Below are 21988 nucleotides of genomic sequence, written 5' to 3' on the forward strand. Positions count from 1 at the left end.
GTTGCTGCCCTTCCTTGTCAGAAAGCAACTGTATTCCAGTCACAAATTAAAAAATAAATGAAATTATGTTCACATTTTAACCTCTTTCTTGCCATATAGGAGTAAAAGGTCGTGTTCTGGATAAGAATGGAAAACCTATTCCAGGCGTGATAGTGGAGGCTACAGGAAGACAGCACATATGTCCTTACAGAACCAGAAGAAATGGAGAGTACTATTTGCTGCTGCTGCCTGGGACCTATACACTTAATGTAAGTCTTCTTGTCCAGGTACAAAAGCTGCTGTAGCAATAATGGCGGTCAAGATGTGTAGTGGACCATTCTTGTTGACAAAAGGCTTCTGGGCCTATACAAGAGGTAGGCTAGTCATTTACTCCTCCAGCTTTTGGGGTGGTGGGTTGGTAGTGAGGCTATCTGAAATCAGACTGAAATTCCCTGCACAATACTGTAGACATCCCCAAATCTTTTCTGATTTTGATTGATATTCTGATGGTAATGTCCATAAAATTTCTATGCCAAATTTTGTTTTACATTTAAATTGCTTCCAGATAGGGCTTCCCTGAAACATAGCTGGAAAATCCTTGCTTTTGACAAACCCATGTCCAAGGATCAGGTTCTGATTAAAGGCATACTGCCATCTTCCAAAATTTGCCCTGGTATTTGAAGGAATCTCTATTTTAATTCTCTCATTAATTATAGTAGTGCAGGAGGTCTGTATTCTACTGGCTAGGCCATCTGTTAGAGATTTAGCTGCTTGATGTGGTTGCAATGGGGAAGTTAATTTCATTGGTGTATAGAATAAGATATATAAATATATAAACCTATGCTTGAAGGGACTTAATTGTTACAGAATGAAGCTGAAAAGCTTCTGTGCTGAGAGGTTACAACACATCATACCATATATGATATTCGTAGTGTATCAGATTTATGGTACAATAAGAAACAAGCACATTGCAAGTAATTTACTGCTGGGACAAGCAAGTATGCACATGCAAGAGCCCAGATCCAACAGTAATTTGATATCCAGCAATAGCAGGACTGGGACTTTCTTCCTCCTTCCCCCAGGGTCAGCTCAGGTTAGTACTTAGATGGGAGACTGTCAACAAATACCAAGTGCTGTACTCTATATTTCAGAGGAAGGAACTGGCAAAACCACCTCTGAGTATTCCTTGCTTAAGAAAATCTATAATATTCATTAGGTCGCTATAAGTCAACAGACGACTTGAAGAAACATGTGTGCATACACACACATACACAAAATGTTTACCAGCCTTCTGGAACAGATGTTTAGGATGCATGGGACAAGAGGAGAGCTACTAGAGGGAGGGATGGTCATAGTTGAGACCCAGTGGAAACACACTGTTGGATCCTGACTGACATCTCAAGTCCAGTCTCTGGCATATCAGTGCAGTGCCTGAGACCCTGGGTTGTCACTGCTAGGTAGTCTGGCAGTGGCTGGCTGGCATCCTGTTAAGTGACTTAGGCATGCATAAGTAAAGCTTACATGTGCATAATGTGCCATTTTAAATAGGTGTGTGCACATGTGTATGTGTATATGCCTTCAAGTCAGCTGTTGACCTATGATGACCCCATACATTTCATAGGGTTCCAAGATCAGATCAGATATGATCCCTTTAGGATACTTACCAGTAGTTTTAAATAGCTACAGAGGGATATTCACTTGTCCTTGTATTCCATGCATATCAAATGCTGGGGAAGGGTGCCTGCTGATGCTTCCTGGTTGGGATGGAAAGGTGGTGTGTGTGTGCGTGCGTGCGTGCATGCAATTCAGACCATGGAGATCCAACCCTTCTGAACTTCTGCGGAAGGATAATGTGAGTATACCTTTTGAGAGTGCACACTTCGTTCTTACCTCCGTGGTCTTAATCACCTCTCTCTCCTTTCTCCATTGGTAAACAACTGCAGCAAGGGCCCTTCCTGGGCATTAACAGCTGCCAAGAGGTGGAAAGATAAAGAACAACATGTGTGGAGCTATGCACTGATGTAGGATCTTTTTCTGACTGATTGGATATAAATCAAGACTTGATTTGGTAGCACTAATTTAGGTAGTACTGATTTGGCCCTTTATATCCACTGATTTTTTTTAATCCACGGATTGAAGCATCCACAGCTTGAAAATAGTTTAAAAATATAAATTCCAAAAGCAAACCTTGATTTTGCCATTTTATATAAGGGGCACCATTTTACTATGCAATTGTATTTAATGGGACTTGCACATCCATGGATTTTGGTATCCATGGGGGGGGGGGGATCTTGGAACCAAATCCCAGCAGATACCAAGGGCTCACTGTATAGTAGGTAAATTCAAAGATATAGCCATGTTACTCTAGGAAATCAGCATGCAAAAAGATCTTGTAGTGCCTTTGAGCCTAACTGAAAGAAAGAAGTTGGTAGCATGAGCTTTCATAGACTTCAGCCTACTTCCTCGCTGCATACTGTATAGTGGGTTGACAGTTATCAGCAGAGACTGGATTAAGCAATGTTTTCCTTTTCTCTTTGATATACCGTCAATTGCACCATTTTCCCATTGAAATGGAGTGGGTACAAGCTCCTTTGCTGCCCTCAGGTGAGAGGAAGATGCTGTGCCAATGCTGAAGAGCTGGTCCAGTGAGCTTCTAGGACCCTGGGAGACCAAGGCATGGAAACCCACTGGGTGGTCTTGGACAAAACAAACTCTCTAAACCAGTGGTTCCCAACCTGGGGACCCCTTTGGGGGTCGAACAACCCTTTTACAGGGGTCACCTAAGACCACTGGAAAACACGTATTTGCATGTAGCAATGGAAATAATTTTATGGTTGGGGGTCACCACATGAGGAACTGTATTAAAGGGTCACAGCATTAGGAAGGTTGAGAACCACTGCTCTAAACCTTATAGGGAGGCAATGACAAACTTCCTCTGAACAAATTTTGCCAATAAACCCTAGGTTTGCCTTAGGGGTGCCGTAAGTCAAAAACAACTTGAAGGCACACAAGAAGGTTCTTATGTTCAGTTTCTACTGGAAAATTGAATCTAGTCGTATTGACTAACTGAAAGGATGTTTCTTACTCTGCTGTTTTTAGGCAACAATACCTGGATCAACTTCATTGCAGCACGAAGTGTATGTACCAAATGGCACAGCAAACTTCAGTGCCCTGAAACATGACTTTATTTTCCCCAGTGAAAGCCCTAGCAGAGTGGAACCTGCTCCATGCCCTGATGTGCCACTTTATCCTCCAGATTCCCATAAAAGCACCTCAACCATGCTGAAACCTTCTATTAACTTCTTGATTTTAATTAATACTTTATATCTAGCATTCAGGTAACTTATAAATGTGTGTGGTTTTGAAAGTACTTTAACAAAAATGGTTTATATTTGAACATATAAGACATAAAAATGAGCTACATTCTTGACAATCAATAAATATTGCCTATTTTAATATGTTGTCGCATACTCTTTTTATTTATTAAAATATTTGTATTTGCCCCATGTCCAGAGATGTTCAAGTAACAGACAATTTAAACAACTTACCGTAAATTAAATATTTTAAAAATTGCATCATAAAAATGTATTAAACTAACAAATTAAAATGTGTGTCTCACTGTTTGAGGTCAAGGTAAGGGAACTTAATATATTGTGTTCAGGCAAATATAGCTGCAGAACTATTACCTTGGCATTTGTTATGGTGACTTAATACATCTCCCTAAAGGTCATTACAGCTACCAGCAAAGACTGGATTGAGGAATATTTTACTTACCTTTGGTATCTTATCAATTGCATCATTTCCCCACTTATATGCAGAGGTTACAAACTCCTTTGCTGCCCTCAGGACAATGGAAGATGCTGTGCTATTACCAGTGTTGAAGAGCTAGTCTGAGCTTCTCTGGGTGGAACAGGAGGGTCTCCTCCTATTTAGTCCTCCAAGGCAAAATGCCTTGGGCTTGCTCTTGAGTTCAGAATTACTACCTCTACAGTTCTGACCTTCCTGGGTAAATCAAGAACAGGAACATTATTGGCTTAGGATAGCATTGTTGGTAATGCCAGTTCTTAGGTCAAAGCAACAGGACAAACATTTTGCTGCATAAGCCAGTGATGGGGAACCTTTTACAAGCCGAGTGCCCAAACTGCAGCATTGTTCCATCTTGTCTCTAACACTTATCCTTAGTGGAAAGCAAGTAAAAATAATTGCTGAATAAACACACTTGCTACTGTTTCACTAAAGCTCTGTACTGATGTGATAATAAAACAATACCAAAGAAATGTGCTGTTTTAGAAATGTAGCCTGTAGTTTATTTTCTTGCTGAAAGAATTCAGTACCATCATCAACAACATATAGCCACAAGGGAAAATGAATTTTAATGGCATCTCCCCCTTTACTTCCAGAAATTCATTTAACAGGCAGTGCACAAAGCCAGGTCTAATCCACTGGGCTACAAGTACAAATGCATGCACATATATTGTTGGTAGTGTTTATTCCCAGGCAAGGAAGAATTCCAGCCTTCTATTACACCAAAGGATTGCTCTTGTAAATACAAAACTTTTTCTAATTATATTGTACCTGCCATACCAGTCTGTTGAAATAAGGATTCATCAGATTCTAGTCTGATTATTTTGATCAGCATATTCATCAACCATATTAGTCATCATCAAGCAGTTAATAGAAAGCCTAGCTAAATAATCCATATAAAATTTTATCAGCTCATACGCTCTGCAGTCCACACAAGACAGACCCTATTGTTAAGCAGCAAGGCAGTGGCTGCAGACGGTAGATGCTTAGTGTATGGAGCTGGCTGTTATCCTCTGTGTAAAGCCAAGTGTGTCTTCCACACAGCCTGTCCTGTAATCCCTAAAGTAGTTTGTTACCCTCAGGGGAAGTGGAGGCTGCTGGTTCGCTTCAGAAAATATGCACAAGGTGTCAGTGATAGCTTCGCATCAACCCTGGATTGAATCAGGCAGAGTGACAATGAATCCCCTAAGGCTGCATAATGATTGAAACATCTAATATGGACAGAGATGCCATGTCCCACAGCAAGATGCAGACTGACATCTTTCAGGGCTTCCAGGAACTCAGGATATTTGAGGGCACCAGATTTGTATTGCATTAAGAAACAAGCATGAGAGTCAGTGTGGTATAGTGGTTTGAACATTGGATTACGACTTTGGAGACCAGGATTCAAATACTGGCTCGCCCATGGAAACCCACTAGGTGATCTTGGGCAAGTCACACTCTTTCAGCCTCAGAGGATGGCAATGGCACTCCCCTGAATAACCTTACCCCACCATAAGTCAGAAACAACTTGAAGGCACACAAGAAACAGGCACTTTGTATGATCAGCTTTATGAACCAGCTGGCATGACTGAAATCTGGTGGGTGGCAGAGCCTTATATCCCTTTGCTTTCACCTTTCTCCAGCATCCCTTGTTCCAGTGCCAGAAGGTGGCACCGGAATGACCATTAGCATGTCCTAATGAAGCACTCCTGAAAGTGCCAGAGCAAATGAAACTTTCCCAAAAAAATTATATGTACCGGCAGAGTCTTGACTAACCATTTTTCTTTTTGATATCCCATCAACTGCATAAGTCTTGTAATGTGATGAGGTTAAAATATCCTTCACTGCCTTCAGGTAAGGTAGAGGATGGCATGCTAAAACTAGTACTGAAGTGCTATGAGGTTGAGCTAGACACTTTTCGGGTTCTTTTCTGAACCTGACACATACATACATATGTAAGTGGAGGCTGTTCCTGGCCCTGCCCTATTTTCTGAAATCAAACATGAGTTACAGAAAAATTGTAGGGAATATTTACAACCTCCAGAAAACCTACACCAGGAGTTGATGAAGAAGCAGAGATGAACACATTGCCTTTCCTTACATAATCTGGGGTAGGGGACTATGAATAATTTAATGCTACTCCACTCCAGTTGTAGAAATGCCTTTAGCAGACAGCGTGTTGAATCCTTGTTACTAGCCACTTGTTTTGATGTCCTGATTAAAACTGGGAGGTAGAGCCAAAGAATGTGAACCGCTAATATAAATGTGTACCGCTAATATAGACATTTATTGAGGGATTTGGTCACGTACTTGGCCAAACATAACTCAAATGTGCACGTGCGTTGCATGTCTGTATGCATATTTTTTCTCATTCTGGTCATGTTAAATAATTTTTAAGATGCAACACATTGTGTTGTCCCTTTTTATTCTGACAAGAATGGAATGCTAGATCCTACTTACAGTAACAGCATACACATTTTAAAAAATAGCAAAACAGGAAACTTTTTATCTATGCTGTGAAAACCAAGTATGAATCAAGAAATTTATTTCAACTCAACAGACCTAATTTCACCACAGAACTTCAGATATGGTGTCTATGATCTAAAGCAGGGGTAGGCAACCTTTGGCCTGCGGGCCAGATGCGGCCTGGCAAGGCCTTGGGACCGGCCCCAGCCCGGTCCTGCCGATTGCCGCCGGGGCCTTTGGCATCTCGCGCGAGGGGCATGGTGGGGCAATTGTCTATAGAAGCCTCAGAAACATGCAGTTATCTTAACATTTTTTAAAAAATCAGCAAATCTTTTCGTGTGTCCTCCATTTTTTATTTTAAGTGTCCTCCATTTGAAATTTCTGTCCTCCATTTGCCCCGATTTATTTATTTAATTTTTTTTAAAAAAAATATTTATTTTTTGGCTTCGGCCCCCCCGTTGTCTGAGGGACAGCAACCCGGCCCCCGGCTCAAAAGGGTTGCCTACCCATGATCTAAAGCATCCTAAATCAAGGGATTTTGCTTGCTGCCTTTGTTCTCTCAGTACCCAGAGCAAGCAATTCTTACCTCATTAGAGATCACATTAATCAGTGTCCCCTGGATTTTGAGTGACAAAGGGATGTATGCTTCTTGAACCGTGATTACATATTTGAAACTGGTTTTGTGAAAAGAATGGGAAGAGCCCTTAAGTAACTGTTTTCCACCTTCACCATCGCAACACTGGTAAGATGCCAACCAAGGGGTTCCACATCAGCTCCCAAAGCTATGTAACCCCCTGTCCTGTGTAATCTAGTAACAGCTGAAATTAAAAAGAAAAAGAATTCCAGAGAGAGGGACAAATGCTTACAACCACACGGTATTATTTCTGACCCTTTAATCACTTTTAAAAGAGCACTGATATTACTATAGGCATTGCCCAAAAGAATAACTGGAAGCAGGTCTGAGAGCAGGGTAGTTTTAGCTAAATAAATGTAGTTTTAAAATAAATGAAGAACTGAAGGGATTTTTTATGCTGCAAACCCATTTTTTTCAAATACCAAATTTATATAAATAGAAGACTTGAATGGTAATTTTACTCTATTGAACTAATGAACAAGAATTATTAGAACAAAACCAGTACCACAAGTACCAAGTTTAAAATATTACAATGTTTTTATATAAAAACGTAACTAGGGTCAGCATCCTGTTAACAATGACAAACATCAGCACAATGCTAATGGCTTTTTTTGTCACTGTGGGAGGAATTTCCTGCCTCCTTTGTATAATGTGCCCCACTCCTTCACAGCTCGCCTCCCCCACCCATAATGGCCATGTGGTGGCCAGTACAGAGCTGTAGGTGAAGGATGCCATCCTACAGGACAGCTGGAGGACCCAGAGGATTCCTCTGACATTGCACACGTAACAAAATACACAGGCAAATGCTCTCCTGGCATCCCCAACCTGTTCTCGTTTAGCCTCTACATGGTCATGTTGGGGGAACTACCTCATGTGGGAGGTGATGATGTGAAGGCTGTTGTTTCACCTGGGTGGAACTTTATGCTTCATCTCCTGGTGCAGGATCTAGGCCTAGATGTTCACACTGATTGCAAAAATCCAACCAACAAATACTATGAAAACATTTATGACTGATCAACCAATTCCAGTGCAATGTTTGCATTAAGATTCTTGAAAAATAACATACTTTTGTACTCTTTCAAAATATTTTGCATCAGTCTATAGAAATTCTTAAAACAGTTCTCCCTGGCTAGGAAAAATAAGTTAGCACAACCATTTCTATTGGCTGCCGACAGACTGGGCAGGGCTTGTTCCGCTTCTTCAGTTTTTTGGCACATGTGAAACATGACACAATATGTCCTGTCCTTCCATGTATTATGCAACCATTTTTTGGGTGAGTTTGGCATATGATGCATGGGTCTACATCGGACATAGATAGAATGGATTCTGGGCTTTTGCCTTTATCCTCAGTATCTTCCTTCTCAAAATGTTTAGCGTCTTCTTGACTGCTGCACAGCATACTGCTAGATGTAGATGGCTGAGAATATGCCTCACTTTCCTGAGATTCTAAGTTTTGTTCTGCATCCTCTGTTTCCTTCTCATTTATTTTCCCTTTCTTACAATCAGGAACGTCAAAACCATCCTCTTGATCTAATTCTGTTGTCTTTTCAGGGTCTAGTGATGTGGAGTTTTCATGTTTGCTCATTTTAGACTTCTCAGTGTTATCAGGGAGCCAATCCTCTCGAAGAGCCCAGCATCTAAGACAATGGCGTGGCAGGGGTGGGTTCATTTCATTGCAGTTTGAGCATTTCCAATAATCCTTTAATGAATTATATATGAAACAGCATGTATGTAAATAAAATTTAAAGAAAAGGCACAGATCAACAATTCAGCATTTTTAGAAGGCAGACACACAGCATGTAAGAAAAACACTAATGACAGCCTGTAATGTCTCCTGCCATCCACATCTTCACATATGCATATGTTCGCGTGGGGACTTTGTCAGTCAGCCCACCAGTTCTTAACCATCCAGTATCCTAAGGCCTGTTACAGACTGCCAAAATAAAGCTGCTTTGGGTCTCTTTGGAGGTATGCTGTTTAAATGATGCATGCATCCTAAGAATCTGGAAGCTGCACCAAAGCTGCACTCCAGTGCTTAGGAATGGAGTGTGGCTTTGGCATGACTTCCGGACTCTTAGGACCCATGCATCATTTAAATAGCATACCTCCAAAGAGATCCGAAGCAGCTTTATTTTGGCAGTCTGTAACAGGCCTAAGTAAGCTTTCTGAGATGCCCAGATTCAAGGGAGAATGATGTTTCATGCACCTCTCTAAGAACACCAAAATAATTAGTTGCATCACACAATAGTATGAATTTCAGCAGGTGTCCTAAATGAAAATTCAGGTGTCTTCTGCATTCTCAAATGTGGCTTCTGTAGGACAGCGGGATGGTACTAAGTTACTCTGGCAACTGGGAGAATTTTGAAGTAAGGTGGGATTGCATGCTATCACATAAATAAACTTGAATAAATCAAATAATTAAAACCTTTATGTCAAACGTCAATCCACCCATTCCTGTTCATGAGATGTGCATTTAAAAGCACACTCTAAACAGCACGTTATTGGAACTACAGTAGACCCTCCATATTTGCTGGGGTTAGGGGTAAAGGACCCCCATGAATGTGGAAAACCCCCCCACAAATAACCCCCCAACTATTCCTTTTACTTGAAAGAACCCTCTCTAGGAATCTGAAGGTATTCCAGTATAACACAAATAACCTCCCCCCCCCCACCATTCCCTGCTCCTTTTGTGTCGTGTCTTTTTAGATTATAAGCCTGAGGGCAGGGATACGTCTATTAACCCCTCTGTTGTAAGCGGCCCGGATTCCCAGTGATTGAGCGACATATAAATAAATCCTATTATTATTATTATTATTAGGTCAACATCTGCCAGAAGTTGATAATAGAGTCATACTGGAGGATCTACAAATGTCTAAAGAAGTGTTTTCTCTCATAGGAGGAAGGTGAGTTCTGTTAATCTATTTTTATCCTAAAATTCCTTTTTTAAAAAGTGTACCTGTTGTCCAGTACACACCAGAGCAGCAGAAGTGACAACCTGGGTGGGTCTTTGGGACAATTTTGATGCTAGGGGGATCTGCCATGGGTTATACCTGCACCCAAAGAGTGTTTTAGTGGTTGTCTCAAAATCATAAGTAACTGCAAGTTTTCAATGGTTTTTGAAACCCCCTTTGAACAAACTAACAACAAAGCAGGTTCCAAACGTTTCAGGTGAAGCAGTCCTTCTTTTAAAAGAACAATATATATTTTGGTGGGGTAGGGATGGGGGGGGGGGGAGAGCACATGTAATTCATAGGTTGCCCACACGTGCACTAGAATCTGTGGGGGTTTTTTTAATGCGAACAATGCAATTTGTGCAAACCCAAGAATTTACTTACAGCCACTGAAATTTCAGGATCATCATCAAATGAATCCATATCACTGTCTTCAGTCTGATATATTGTTACTTGATATATCTGATGGAAGGAAATGGTTAATGCCTTATTGTTATAATTTACACCAAAACCATGTTGTTACAACATCAGAGGGAAAACGTACTCATATAACTATTTTAGTTCTCTTCCATTTGTTGCCAGTAGGACATAGATGGCTTTTCCATTTTGCAAGGAAACACTACAGTCATTTCTGTCCTTGCAACCACTTGATCCATCAGTGGTCTAATATGGATTTTCCTAATTTCATGTTGAACTGGGTTCTCAGCCTAAAATACAGGCTATTTTATAAAGAAAAAAATATAGTTTTATATCTGTCAAGAACATATATTCAAACTGACAGTTATATTTTTTTATTTATCCTGCTTCCAAATTATATACATATTGTTGGTAAAAACAACACACAGTAAAGATTAGATGACATGGGAATAAGCCTGGGTAAAAATCATCTATGGAAGACAATAAGCTGAAAAAAGGATTCAAATCAGTCTCTGTCATCTTCTGGATTTCTCTTAGGAAATATGAAAGTTACAAAACATATTCTGAAAAGAGACACAGGGCACTGTAGAATGTACTTGGCAGTTAAATCCCAGAGTCATCTAAAATGCAGTCAGGGGAAGATCTTTCAGGTTGCCAAGACCTACTACCAGACAGACTAGCCAAACAGTCTGACACAATTATAGTTTGGTTTTCTGTGTTCTATGAAATTTGAACACAGTGAGCTGAAAGCAGACATTAGACTTCCTGATGTCAGGGAGCTAAAAACTCAGCATTTCATTTATCTTATTAATTTTAGCGGGCTTATTCTAGTCATGAGTAAGTCTGGATCCAATCTAGTGCTCATAGACATCACTTTCTGCACTAACCTGCCAACTAACTGTATAACTCATACATCATGAGTATAACATACCTCATCATCCTCGTCTGTAAGTTCAAGTCCTTCCTCATTAGGGCTATAGTCGTCTGAATAGACAGATTCAACTTCAAATTCAACACTGAACTGATCTGAAGCTGAATCATCATCCAGCCAGTCACTTAAACTGGCATTGTGATCCTAAAAGTGAGACAAAGATGTACTGCTTTTTAAATAGATTAGTGACCAGAACAACCATAATGCAATTAACAGCTTACTAGTCCATAAAGTGAAAGTGGTACATTCCTATAGAATGCACTAATAATATATATATATATAGAAATGGGGGGGGGGGTTGCTTGAAGTAACAGAAGTAAACATGCAGTGTCACAGAGACTAATAAAGAACAAGTAAGCAATCTGCAACTAATTTGTACTTTTTATAACCAAAAATACAGGTTTCATATGCTAAGATACATATTTTTATTTACAAGCAGCTATTCACATATGAACAGGCAGTGATGAAATAACACCCACTACCACATCTAGCTCCAACAGGCCTGCCTGGAAGAAGACAAGCCCTCCCTTCACCCACCATCTTGAGGGAGAGAGAGGAAGGCTAGCTCCAACAGGCCTCTGAGGGAGAAGACATTTCCTGGACTTTCCCCCTTCCTCAATGTCATTCCCTTCTCCTTTTGTGTCTTGTCTTTTTTTAGATTGTAAGCCTGAGGGCAAGGAAATGTCTAATTTACAAATTGTAAGCCGCTCCGATAGCCTTGGCTGAAGAGCGGGGTATAAATAATAATAATAATAATAATAATAATAATAATAATAATTATTATTATTATTATTATTATTATTATTATGTGTAAAGGCCTGCTGCATGATATAGACTTAGAGCCAACTGCTATTCCTAACTAGGAATATCCCACTGAATCAACAGAACTCTTATGCGTACTGATTTACCAAGTTCCATAGATTTATTGAGACCAGCAATTGAACTGAGGCCAGTATCCTGCAACACAGGAAAACGAAATGTGGACAAGGCCATATCAGTGATGAACATGCCTCCGTGCATGCGATTGCACTACAAGAGGGCAATGCACTTTGAAGGGAGTGAAGAAAGTGAATAGCAGTTCTTCATCTGAAAATCTTTAAGAACCATTCCAAAATTCCAAGATAATCCACCACCCTCTGAGGCTGTTTATTCCACCACTGAAACACTCTTTCTGTGAAAAAGTCCTTCCTAATGCTCAGGTCTAATCTATTTTTTCAAAATCCGAACCCACTGATTCACGTTCTAATCTTTGAAGCAGCAGAAGGGTAAGCTTGCTCCATCTTCTACATGGCTTCCCTTCAAATATTTAAAGATGACTCTCATGTCACCTCTCAAGTCTTTTCAGTCTAAACATTTCCAGCCTCCTAAACCATTTCTCATAGGGCTTGGTTTCCAGAGCTTTAGCTTCTTGGATGAATTACTACACAATAGATGGAGAATACACTGTTAATCAAAAGTGGCTAAGAATTCAAGGAGGAAGCTGGAGGACAAAGGCTAATATATGTCAGGGCTAAATGTTGTCTTGATAACCGTATTACTCCGCTCTGAACATAATTAATGAAGGTGAAGGAAAGATGCACGTATCACCTTGAAGCATGTAACGAAGAACTTGTGCCACTTTTAATGTGCAATAGCACATTGTTACAACACTCCTTAAGAGGACAAAAATCAGACTGCTCACACCAGCTATCTTTATAATGATCCTGACATGTAATTTGGTGATGGTGAACGCAGGAAGAGAACTGAGACTTGAAAACAACTGAGAATATGTAGCTCATAGAGACTTTATCTTTTACACTGTGTTCCCACTGCAACAGAGTATGTTTTTGTCTTAGAAAATAATAACAGATATCAAAAGGAAAAAATTTAGGCCATGGTCAAACAGTATTGGAATAACTGTTTCAAACTAAGAGGTCAAGTGTTCTTAATCAGGGGTCCATGGATTAGGTGGGAAAAGTGACACCTATTTCTTTCCTGTTAGTCTAATTTTTTTTTGTCACTGTGAATGTTAAGTCTCCACGTGTTCATTGCTTTTTAATTCTTTTCAGACCAGTCTATATGTAGGAAGTAAATTTCCAATGCATTAAGATAAACTTGATTCAATGTTTCATCTGTGTGTATATTTTGTGTATTTTTCTGGGTAGAGGATTCATAGCTTTCATAAGAAAGACAAAGGCCTTAATTACCCCCTCTAAAAAAACAAGTCCTCATAAACACAATCCCACCTCTTCCTTCTTTTAATATTTAAATTATTATTTAAACTTATTGTAGGAGTAGGAACAATGGGATGGGTAATAATAACAATCTACACAGAAAATTAACTTCAGTTTCCTTCCAGTACACCAACCTTGGTTTACAAGCAATCCTTCAAGTGCAATACTATAGTTTTAACACATACATTTTTGTTTAGAAAACTTCTTAGGACATAGGAGAGAGTTACAAAGCATTATTTCCCTAATGAAAACCCATCTCTACTTACTGGACTTGATGGCGATCCTGAAGAGCTGCTGCTGTTATTCTGATCACCACGTAATCCGCTTACAACACACCAGGAAAGGCTTTCATCAAATGAAAGGGAAATGCTGTCTGACTTATGTCGTTTTCTCTGTCTTTCATCATTAATATCTTCTGAACCATGTTCTGCATGATAAGAAACAATTAGCTAGCTTCTTATATGTTTTACAAATTCTAATTTTGTTCTGGATTGTCTTGATTGAGTGCCTATTTCTGCCACGAGATTCCCTACCTCTAAAAGGCAAAGGCTTGTCTCCATTATTGTAACCACTGAATTTTTAATACTCACCACTGAATTCTCAGGAAATCAAAAGATGTTTCTAACATGAAGTGTTAAAGCCCACAAAAGAACCACGAGCAATCCAATTTTAACAAATTGGGATTTTACAGATTTTGTAAAACAATTCTTTACATTCTAGACCAAAGTAAGCTCCAGTGGGTTCAATGGTGCCTATTATACATTATAACATATATGAGCATGTAGCTATTATAATATACAGGAACGTGTAGCTAGTTATAAATCATAGGCCCCATACAGACAGGCCAAAATAAAGCTGCTTCAAGTCACTTTGGAGGTATGCTGTTTAAATGATGCATGAGTCCTAAGAGTCCATAAGCCACGCCAAAGTCCTAAGGAGTAGAGCTGCTTCTGGACTCTTAGGACACATGCATCATTTAAACAGTATACCTTCAAAGTGACCCGAAACAGCTTATTTTGGCCTGTCTGTATGGGCCCTTAGATTTATAGAGTTGTTAAGAATTGAAGAATCAAGGTTTTAAAAACATTTTAAGATGATAACTAAGGGCTCGAACAGACAGGCCAAAATAAAGCTGCTTCGGGTCACTTTGGAGGTATGCTGTTTAAATGATGCGTGCATCTGAAAAGGCTAGAAGCCGCACCAAAGCTGTGCTCCAGTCATTAGGACTGGAGTGTGGCTTTGGCGTGGCTTCTGGTCTCTTAGGACACATGCATCATTTAAATAGCATACCTCCAAAGTGACCCGAAGCAGCTTTATTTTGGCCTGTCTGTTCAGGCCCTGAGTTACCAATCAAGTCTTTAGTAGTAACAAAATATAGAAGGAAACAGTTCTACAAGTAGCTATACTTCATAACATTTATACTCATTCCTTTTAAAACATTTTAAATATATGAAGGCATTATTAATTAATAATACCCGCATATAATGAATATTTTAATTCATGAGAGTGACCAGAAAGAACTTATATATAGCATATACAAAGAGGAGTATCATTTTCTGTATGAAAGCGGTTTAAACTCAACAACTGATACTTCTACAACAGGTCTTAGTAAACACATTTTCCATCTTGAAAATGAAAAGCCAGCTTAACAAATTTGTGTTAAGTTGAACCACCAAATTTAAGGCGTATATCCACAGCATGGCCTAATTATTTTAAGTATATCAGTGCCCCAATAAGTATTCCCTTCACAAGACTATTGTGAAAAATAACAAATATGTAGTGCAAAAAGACTGTTCCAGAATTTTTTCCAAATCAAATAGCTGAATACACACACACAATTCAAAACTGCCAGCAGCAGAAAGTACATGTGGCCAAATAAGTTTTTAAATGGCTTAGAGAGGAAGAATTAGTTGAGATTAGAATTCTGATCTCATATAGATGAAGGATAAATAAGCACCTAAAAGTGATATTTGCACACAAAAAAACACCTTAATTTACAAACAGATGGGAGAGGGCCCTTTATGACACTTGGGAGAATCTTTTTTGAGACTAAGGCCTGTTACAGACTGCCAAATTAAAACTGCTTCAAGTCTCTTTGGAGGTATGCTATTTAAATGATGCATGCATCCTAAGAATCTGGAAGCTGCACCAAAGCTGCATTCCAGTGCTTAGGAATGGAGTGTGGCTTTGGCATGACCTCTGGACTCTTAGGACCCAGGCATCATTTAAATAGCATACCTCCAAAGAGACCCGAAGCAGCTTTATTTGGGCAGTCTGTAACAGGCTATAGGTAGCAACATAAGGCTGCTTGTAGAGTGGCAAATAATAGTAGCATATGGACAGACTATGCAAACCGGAAGATGGAAGTCATAGGCACAAGTCAAGGCTGTATGGGTTGTTCTACTGCCTTTCAATGTGTTGTCTCCATCTGGAGAAGGGATAAAAGGAAGCTTGTAGAGCTTTAGAAATACACTCAAGAAATTGGTAACGGCTAACATAACCATAAGGCCAAGATGTGGAGTCAGGCAACTATCCACCTCTACCTGAGGACTTAGGCAAGCCAGCCCTTATACTTGAACTAGCCAAATTTTCTCTATGACTTTTTCCATTATCTATCAATGCCTTGAGCTTTAAACACTTAAACTGTTATAATGAAACTTATGCAACAGATGCCTAGTCTTACCTGTTTCACTGTGTGCCCTCCTCCTAGTAGTTGTGTCACTTGTTTCTTGCACCAATTCCTGCTAAAAATAAATAAATAATTAATACTCCACAGAAACCTGCTTTGCTGATCCAGACATCACACTTGAAAGACAGAAATATAGGAATGTACTGTGTAATTAAAATTACCTTTAGAGTATTTCCATTTTCTAGTTGGCACCTGGATTGATTCTGGACCGATGGGTTAACATTATTAGAGTCTTCAAAGAAATACACATTGGAAATCACCAAAGTGGTTCAGATATACATTTAAGAACAAATGGATTACTAAACTGCAACTCTGTAAATACAGTATAAATCACTCAAAATCCTAATTCAGCAATAAATGTTAAGAAAATTCAAACATGTGAAAAAACAAAGAGGTGCAGCAGCCTGTACAAAACAATGAGCTTACATCTGTAACTAAATATGGGTTTATCTTGAATTTTTCAGGACCTATTCTAAGATGTGGGTTTAGGGTAAGATAAAAGCATGGCTTTTATGTTTGGAGACATGACAACAATTGCACATTAGAAGGTACACTGTGGGGGCTTGAGGCCAACAGCCATTTATAAGCTTTGCTCAGGCACACAAAGGATGACTTCTCATGGCATCTAAATTAGCTCTAGTTTTAAAAAGTAACTATTGCATATCCCAAATGCCTGTTGATAATAACTGGTAAGACAAGTCTGCAATTACTTTTCACCTAAAGCACTTCCTGCTTTCCCTAAAATGTCTGCTGTCAGAACAAACCAGTTTTATTGTACAAGTTAACTTAATAAAATATATAATATTTCCCTGTACAGTCAATGTTTTTAATAACAGCATCAGAATAGCAAAGTAACTTACCTTGCCGATTGACTGTTATCAGGTTTTTGGAAATCATCAAATATAGTTGCCTTTAGAAAGATAGAACATGATCTTAGGTATAAGGCATACAAATTAGGTACTTTTATTTTTGAAAAACAAGCACTATAGAAGCAGATAAAGCTCAAAGATCTTTTAATATCTTTACATCATGATTTCAGAACTGTAGTCCTAGAGAAGTACTGCCACCTTAAAACAAAGAACATTATTAGCCTTAGTTTTTTGAGGGTATTTCAGGCTATGTGGCCATGTTCTAGAAGAGTTGTTTCCAGACGTTTTACCAACATCTGTGGTTGGCGCCTTCAGAGAAGGTGGAACGTCAGGAATAAACTCTTCCAGAACATGGCCACATAGCCCGAAAAACCCACAAAAAACTATGGATACTGGCCATGAAAGCCTTCAACTTCACATTATTAGCCTTACTCCTCTGACTTAAATATAATTCTCACATAAGGTTTAATGCTTTCCCTTAACATTTATTTCCCTTCCAGGAAAAATGTTCACTTACTCAATTTCTACATACTAGGTTACTGTTAAGGGCAGAGGAAATTTTAAAGTTTAAGCCAACTTAAACGTGCACATGTTTTTATCCTTTCTTTCTGAATACCAAGGTTTAAGAAAACAGTACTTTTGTTTAACTATCAGAAACTTCCAGAGCTATAAGGCATTAATCAAGGTAATCTAAATCAGTGCTGCTTAAAAGCAACAGTCTGGGGATCAATGAGTTTGTGAGCTAAAGGTTGGGGGAGAGGGTCTATGGTGAGTTTCTAGGAAAGTAAGAAATAGTAGTTGTCAATGAGCACAAATATGGTGCCGGTGCCAGTCCCTGGCACACAGGGGACAAAGACAGCTCGCCAGTCCCCACATCAGATAGCTTAAGAACATGTAACTGATCTAAAACAAGGGTCTGTTACAGACTGCCAAATAAAGCTGCTTCGGGTCTCTTTGGAGGTATGCTATTTAAATGATGCATGGGTCCTAAGAGTCCAGAGGTCGCGCCAAAGCCACACTCCATTCCTAAGCGCTGGAGTGCAGCTTTGGTGCAGCTTCCGGATTCTTAGAATGCATGCATCATTTAAACAGCATACCTCCAAAGAGACCTGAAGCAGCTTTATTTTGGCAGTCTGTAACAGGCCAAAGTGACTATTCATGACAGTTGTTAAGAGTCTCAACATTTGGGCTGCATTACATTGGGTTTATTCCAAGTAATGAAGTTGAAGTAACTGGGCATCTATCTTACTCAGTTTTTTAAAGAGGTTTATGAAAGATGAAGACTTCAGAAGCAGCATAAGAGGGCTGTTCCATCCACTGCAAGGTTGTTGACTACTTGGGGCATGTTGAGCTGTTCCCAACATAGGCATAAGTATGGAAATCTCCACATGGATCCAACTTCATACACAGAGAAACTTCCCAACAAACTCAGTGGGGAAATTTTAGAAAATATATGCATCTTGTATATATGCAATTTAGAAAATACATATTGTTAATTACAACATATTCTTAGTGTAACCCTTGTACATTAAATAATATTTAAAAAAGAAAAAGTGGTTATCTTTTATGGCAGATAGTATCTATAACACTTAAAAGACAACTGAGGACCAAAACTACACAAATGGTTATATTTGAATTCAAAATAAATAACTGAACTGAGTAACAATACACAGCCATGTTTCTCATCCACCACCAACCCCCATGCACCTAAGAACATGACCATCAAAGCCACACACTAATATGGCTTTCTCAGAGTTTAATACCAAGTTACAATATATATATTTTACCTGTGTTCTTTTACAGAAAAACTCTGTACTCCAAAGAGATCACCCAAAAGATCATTTGCACAGTGGACAATATACTGCTCTTTTTCATCGTACAGATGTTTAGACATAATATATTGACCAATATAGAACAGGATCTATAACAAATATTAAAATATGTTTTATTTTACAGTACAAAATAAATGTAGAATTTGTAGTATAATTATTGCACAAACACCCACAGTATTAATATTTTAGATAGGCATGCCAACTAAAAGCCAGTTTCCAACTAGGGTTTCTATCACACCCTGTCATGATTAAAAAAAAAATTAAGATTGGGATAATAGGTAGAATTATGGATTAACATGCAGAAAAACATTTCGGCTTCTATGTTTTCTACTAAATTATGTATGTCTCTCTTCTTCTCCTCTACTCTACACACTATCTTTCATAATGCTAGTGTAAAATATCCCTGGAAATTATTTACATTTATGCAGTGCTTCAACTATCATCATGTAATTGTCTATTCAGAAGTTATGAAATATCACTGAAAATAAAGAAGATGGGAGAACAGGCTCTAATATCACCTTGGCCCATGTCCTCACATATAAAAGATGTGATAAAACTACAGTAGTTCTCCCAATGTTCTTTATTTTTAATTACTATTACACTTTTTCAGAAGTAAGTGAAGAGCCCCAAGTAGTATATCTTTACTGCAATGAACGTGACTTACCTCCTTCATAGTAAAAGTATCCTTCTGTGCACCAGCACACTGTAAAAGCTTCAACAACAATGGTTTCGGTTTGACCTGAAAATAGTTAAAATAAGAGTTTTCTGAACAGGTGTCCCCACTGTTCAAACAGCTATTTCCTGTCTGGGAAGTGCAAAAGTTTTTTTTAAAAAATAAGCATGGAAGATCTAAACATTTTTGATAAGCATGAATGGGACAAGTTCACTTAGATCAACAACAAAAGTATTGCTGACAAAAGTGTTTCACATTTATCTTTGATAGCTACACACCAGAAAGCCAGGGGTGGGGGAATCTTTGCAGAACTATAGGGTTGTGGTATATTCACACAACTTGGCCAAACAGAGGGGATGTGGGTTTTTTTTTGTTTAACTTAAAATTAGGTTTTGTCCACTTAGTGAACTCAAAGCATCTTTAAAAAGGCAACCAATACATCTCATAAATATGGTTAAAAAGCTTATAATGTAAACCAGCATGTTGAATTTTTAAGGGGAGTGATTTGTAATACAGATGCTAACTTCATTGCCTCTATACCCAGTCCACTGATGACCTCAGATGACATGGAATAATTTCATGTTCTATGCCAGTGCATCTTCAGTTGTTTGATCTGGCAAACCAGCAGAGTGTTTTTCTCTAATGTGCTGGGGAATGGCAGCATACTTGTTTCCATTGGCTATACCTACCTACCTACCTTTCTTCCTCTTTCTTTCCTGAATACTCATCACAGACTGGCTGCCAATGGCTTGTGGACCACTACCACCAGTTCATGGATTTCCACTTTCAGTAGCATTGGTCTACACAGACCCTTCCTCTAAACCACCTTAAAAGCATGTAGACCGCATGATTTGAACTTTTCATCCCTTGCACATTTGCATGGTCATATGTATGTATGCAAGCAACAAAATATAGCAGACAACAAATTAAAACAATATTGGATAAACCTATGGTTGAACATGACTTGAAAACCTTGTCAACAGGGAATACCTTTACCTTAATATATATTAATACATCTTAACATTTGTACAATAACAATACAGCAGACAACAAATTAAAATAACATTAGATAACCATATGGTTGGAGAATAGAGAGAGAGAGAGCAGACAACAAAATATAGCAATCAAAATATTAAAATAACATTGGGCTGCATCCACACTGGAGAAATAACCCAGTTTGGTACCGCTCTAAGTGTCTCGGTTAAGGCTATGGAATTCTGGGAGTTGGAGTTTGTTGTGGATCTCAACAATTCTGGGAGTTGAAGTTTGTTGTCCAACTCCCAGAATTCCATAGCCATGAACCAAGACACTTAGAGAGGTACCAAACCGGGTTATTTCTCCAGTGTGGATGCAGCCTTGGATAACCCTATGGTCGGGCGCAACTTGAGACAACCTCGTCAACGGGGAATAGCTTTACCTTAATACATATTAATACATCTTAACACCCAAACAATAACAATATAGCAGAGAACAAATTAAAAACAACACTGGATAATAATCATGTAATAAGGCCTGGGCGGTATTGTCTTTCGCTCTAGTTTTCCACCCCTGAAATAAAGATACTCACCAGCGCTTCTTGCCCTGTTCGGCGGATGCTGCTGCTGCTGCTACTGCTGCCTTCGCCCGAGGAGGTCCCCGCATCAGCCGCCGCCGGGTCTGCGGTGGAAGCCATCTTGGTACTCTCATTGCACATGGGCCTCCTCCTCCTCCTGCTGTGTGGGAGAGGAGAAGACGAAAGGCGGCGCGATTCAACTGAGACTGCAGGGGAAGAAGCCCTTTGCCAAGGAAGGAGAAGCACGGAAACTCTCTCCTCCCGCTCCCTCAGTCTGGGCCACGAAGCTCCTTTGAAAGAGGGCCGAGTATAAATAGTATCTCTGGGCGTTGTAACCAGGGGCAAGTCCGGGCTTGGCTCCTCCATTAAGCGCCGCCCGACATGCCCGAGCATGAATCAACACCAGGGAGGGCAGGACTAGGCCCCGTGAGAAAGAAGCCTAGGCCTCGCCCGTTCTCCGTAAACCCGCCTTCTACCACCGCCGCCGCCCCCTCAGAGTCAACATTAAACCCCTGGCTTCGTTAGAACCCCGTTCCCCCCCGTCCACAGATTCATTTACTTCGCCTAGAAGGCGCTGGAAGGGGTCTTCGTTGCCCTCGACGGGGACAGATTTTACCTCAGGCGCCGCCATTTTGGCGCGGCCCAGCGCGAGCGACGACTAGGCCTCGAATAGTCGCAGTAGCAACGGCCGCCTCTCTCTGGCTGCTGGCGCCGCCTGGGCCGAGGAGGAGTAGTCCGCCTCTCCTGGAGTGGGCGCGCCTAGTCGCTTCCTTTTTTGAATTTTTCAGGCCACACAGCAGAAAAATTAACCCAGTTTGAGGCCGCTTTAACTGCCCTGGCTCAGTGCTAGGGAATTCTGGGAGTTGTAGTTTTTTGTGGCACTCTCTCTCTGAGAGAGAAGGCTAAACGTCTCTCAAAATTACAGAATAATAATAATAATATAATTTACTTATAATATAATAATAGATTATTCTATTTTATAACATATTTATAATA

At 39.5% G+C, this 21988-nt stretch overlaps 2 protein-coding genes across 4 annotated transcripts in view; one reads left to right on the forward strand and one right to left on the reverse strand.

The window, feature by feature from the left end:
• Window positions 1-3473, forward strand: part of CPM (carboxypeptidase M) — a 41705-nt gene extending 38232 nt beyond the window's left edge. Inside the window, exons 8-9 of the mRNA XM_089524152.1 lie at window positions 100-248; window positions 3079-3473. Coding sequence (XP_089380278.1) covers window positions 100-248; window positions 3079-3321 — 392 coding nt within the window. The 3' untranslated portion in view covers window positions 3322-3473. The remainder of the gene's footprint in view (window positions 1-99; window positions 249-3078) is intronic.
• Window positions 3474-4260: 787 nt separating this feature from the next.
• MDM2 (MDM2 proto-oncogene) lies at window positions 4261-21726 on the reverse strand. Of its 3 annotated transcripts, none has more exons than XM_089524150.1 (11): window positions 21552-21726; window positions 21008-21143; window positions 19432-19506; window positions 18723-18856; window positions 16927-16976; window positions 16228-16298; window positions 16061-16121; window positions 13644-13804; window positions 11165-11308; window positions 10201-10278; window positions 4261-8564 (listed from the first exon to the last, which is right to left on the reverse strand). In XM_089524150.1, exons 2-11 carry the CDS (start codon window positions 21131-21133, stop codon window positions 7995-7997), a joined length of 1470 nt encoding a protein of 489 aa, XP_089380276.1. In that variant the 5' UTR covers window positions 21134-21143; window positions 21552-21726; the 3' UTR covers window positions 4261-7994. The 3 variants fall into 3 exon arrangements, with proteins under 3 accessions (XP_089380276.1, XP_089380277.1, XP_089380275.1); XM_089524151.1 differs by having other exon boundaries at window positions 16061-16118; window positions 21008-21152; XM_089524149.1 differs by having other exon boundaries at window positions 21008-21152.
• Between the last annotated feature and the right edge of the window lie 262 nt (window positions 21727-21988).

The sequence above is a fragment of the Sceloporus occidentalis genome, unplaced genomic scaffold, assembly GCF_023333645.1.
Source record: "Sceloporus occidentalis isolate IW3139 unplaced genomic scaffold, rSceOcc1.0.p SCAF_5, whole genome shotgun sequence".
Taxonomy (NCBI): domain Eukaryota; kingdom Metazoa; phylum Chordata; class Lepidosauria; order Squamata; family Phrynosomatidae; genus Sceloporus; species Sceloporus occidentalis.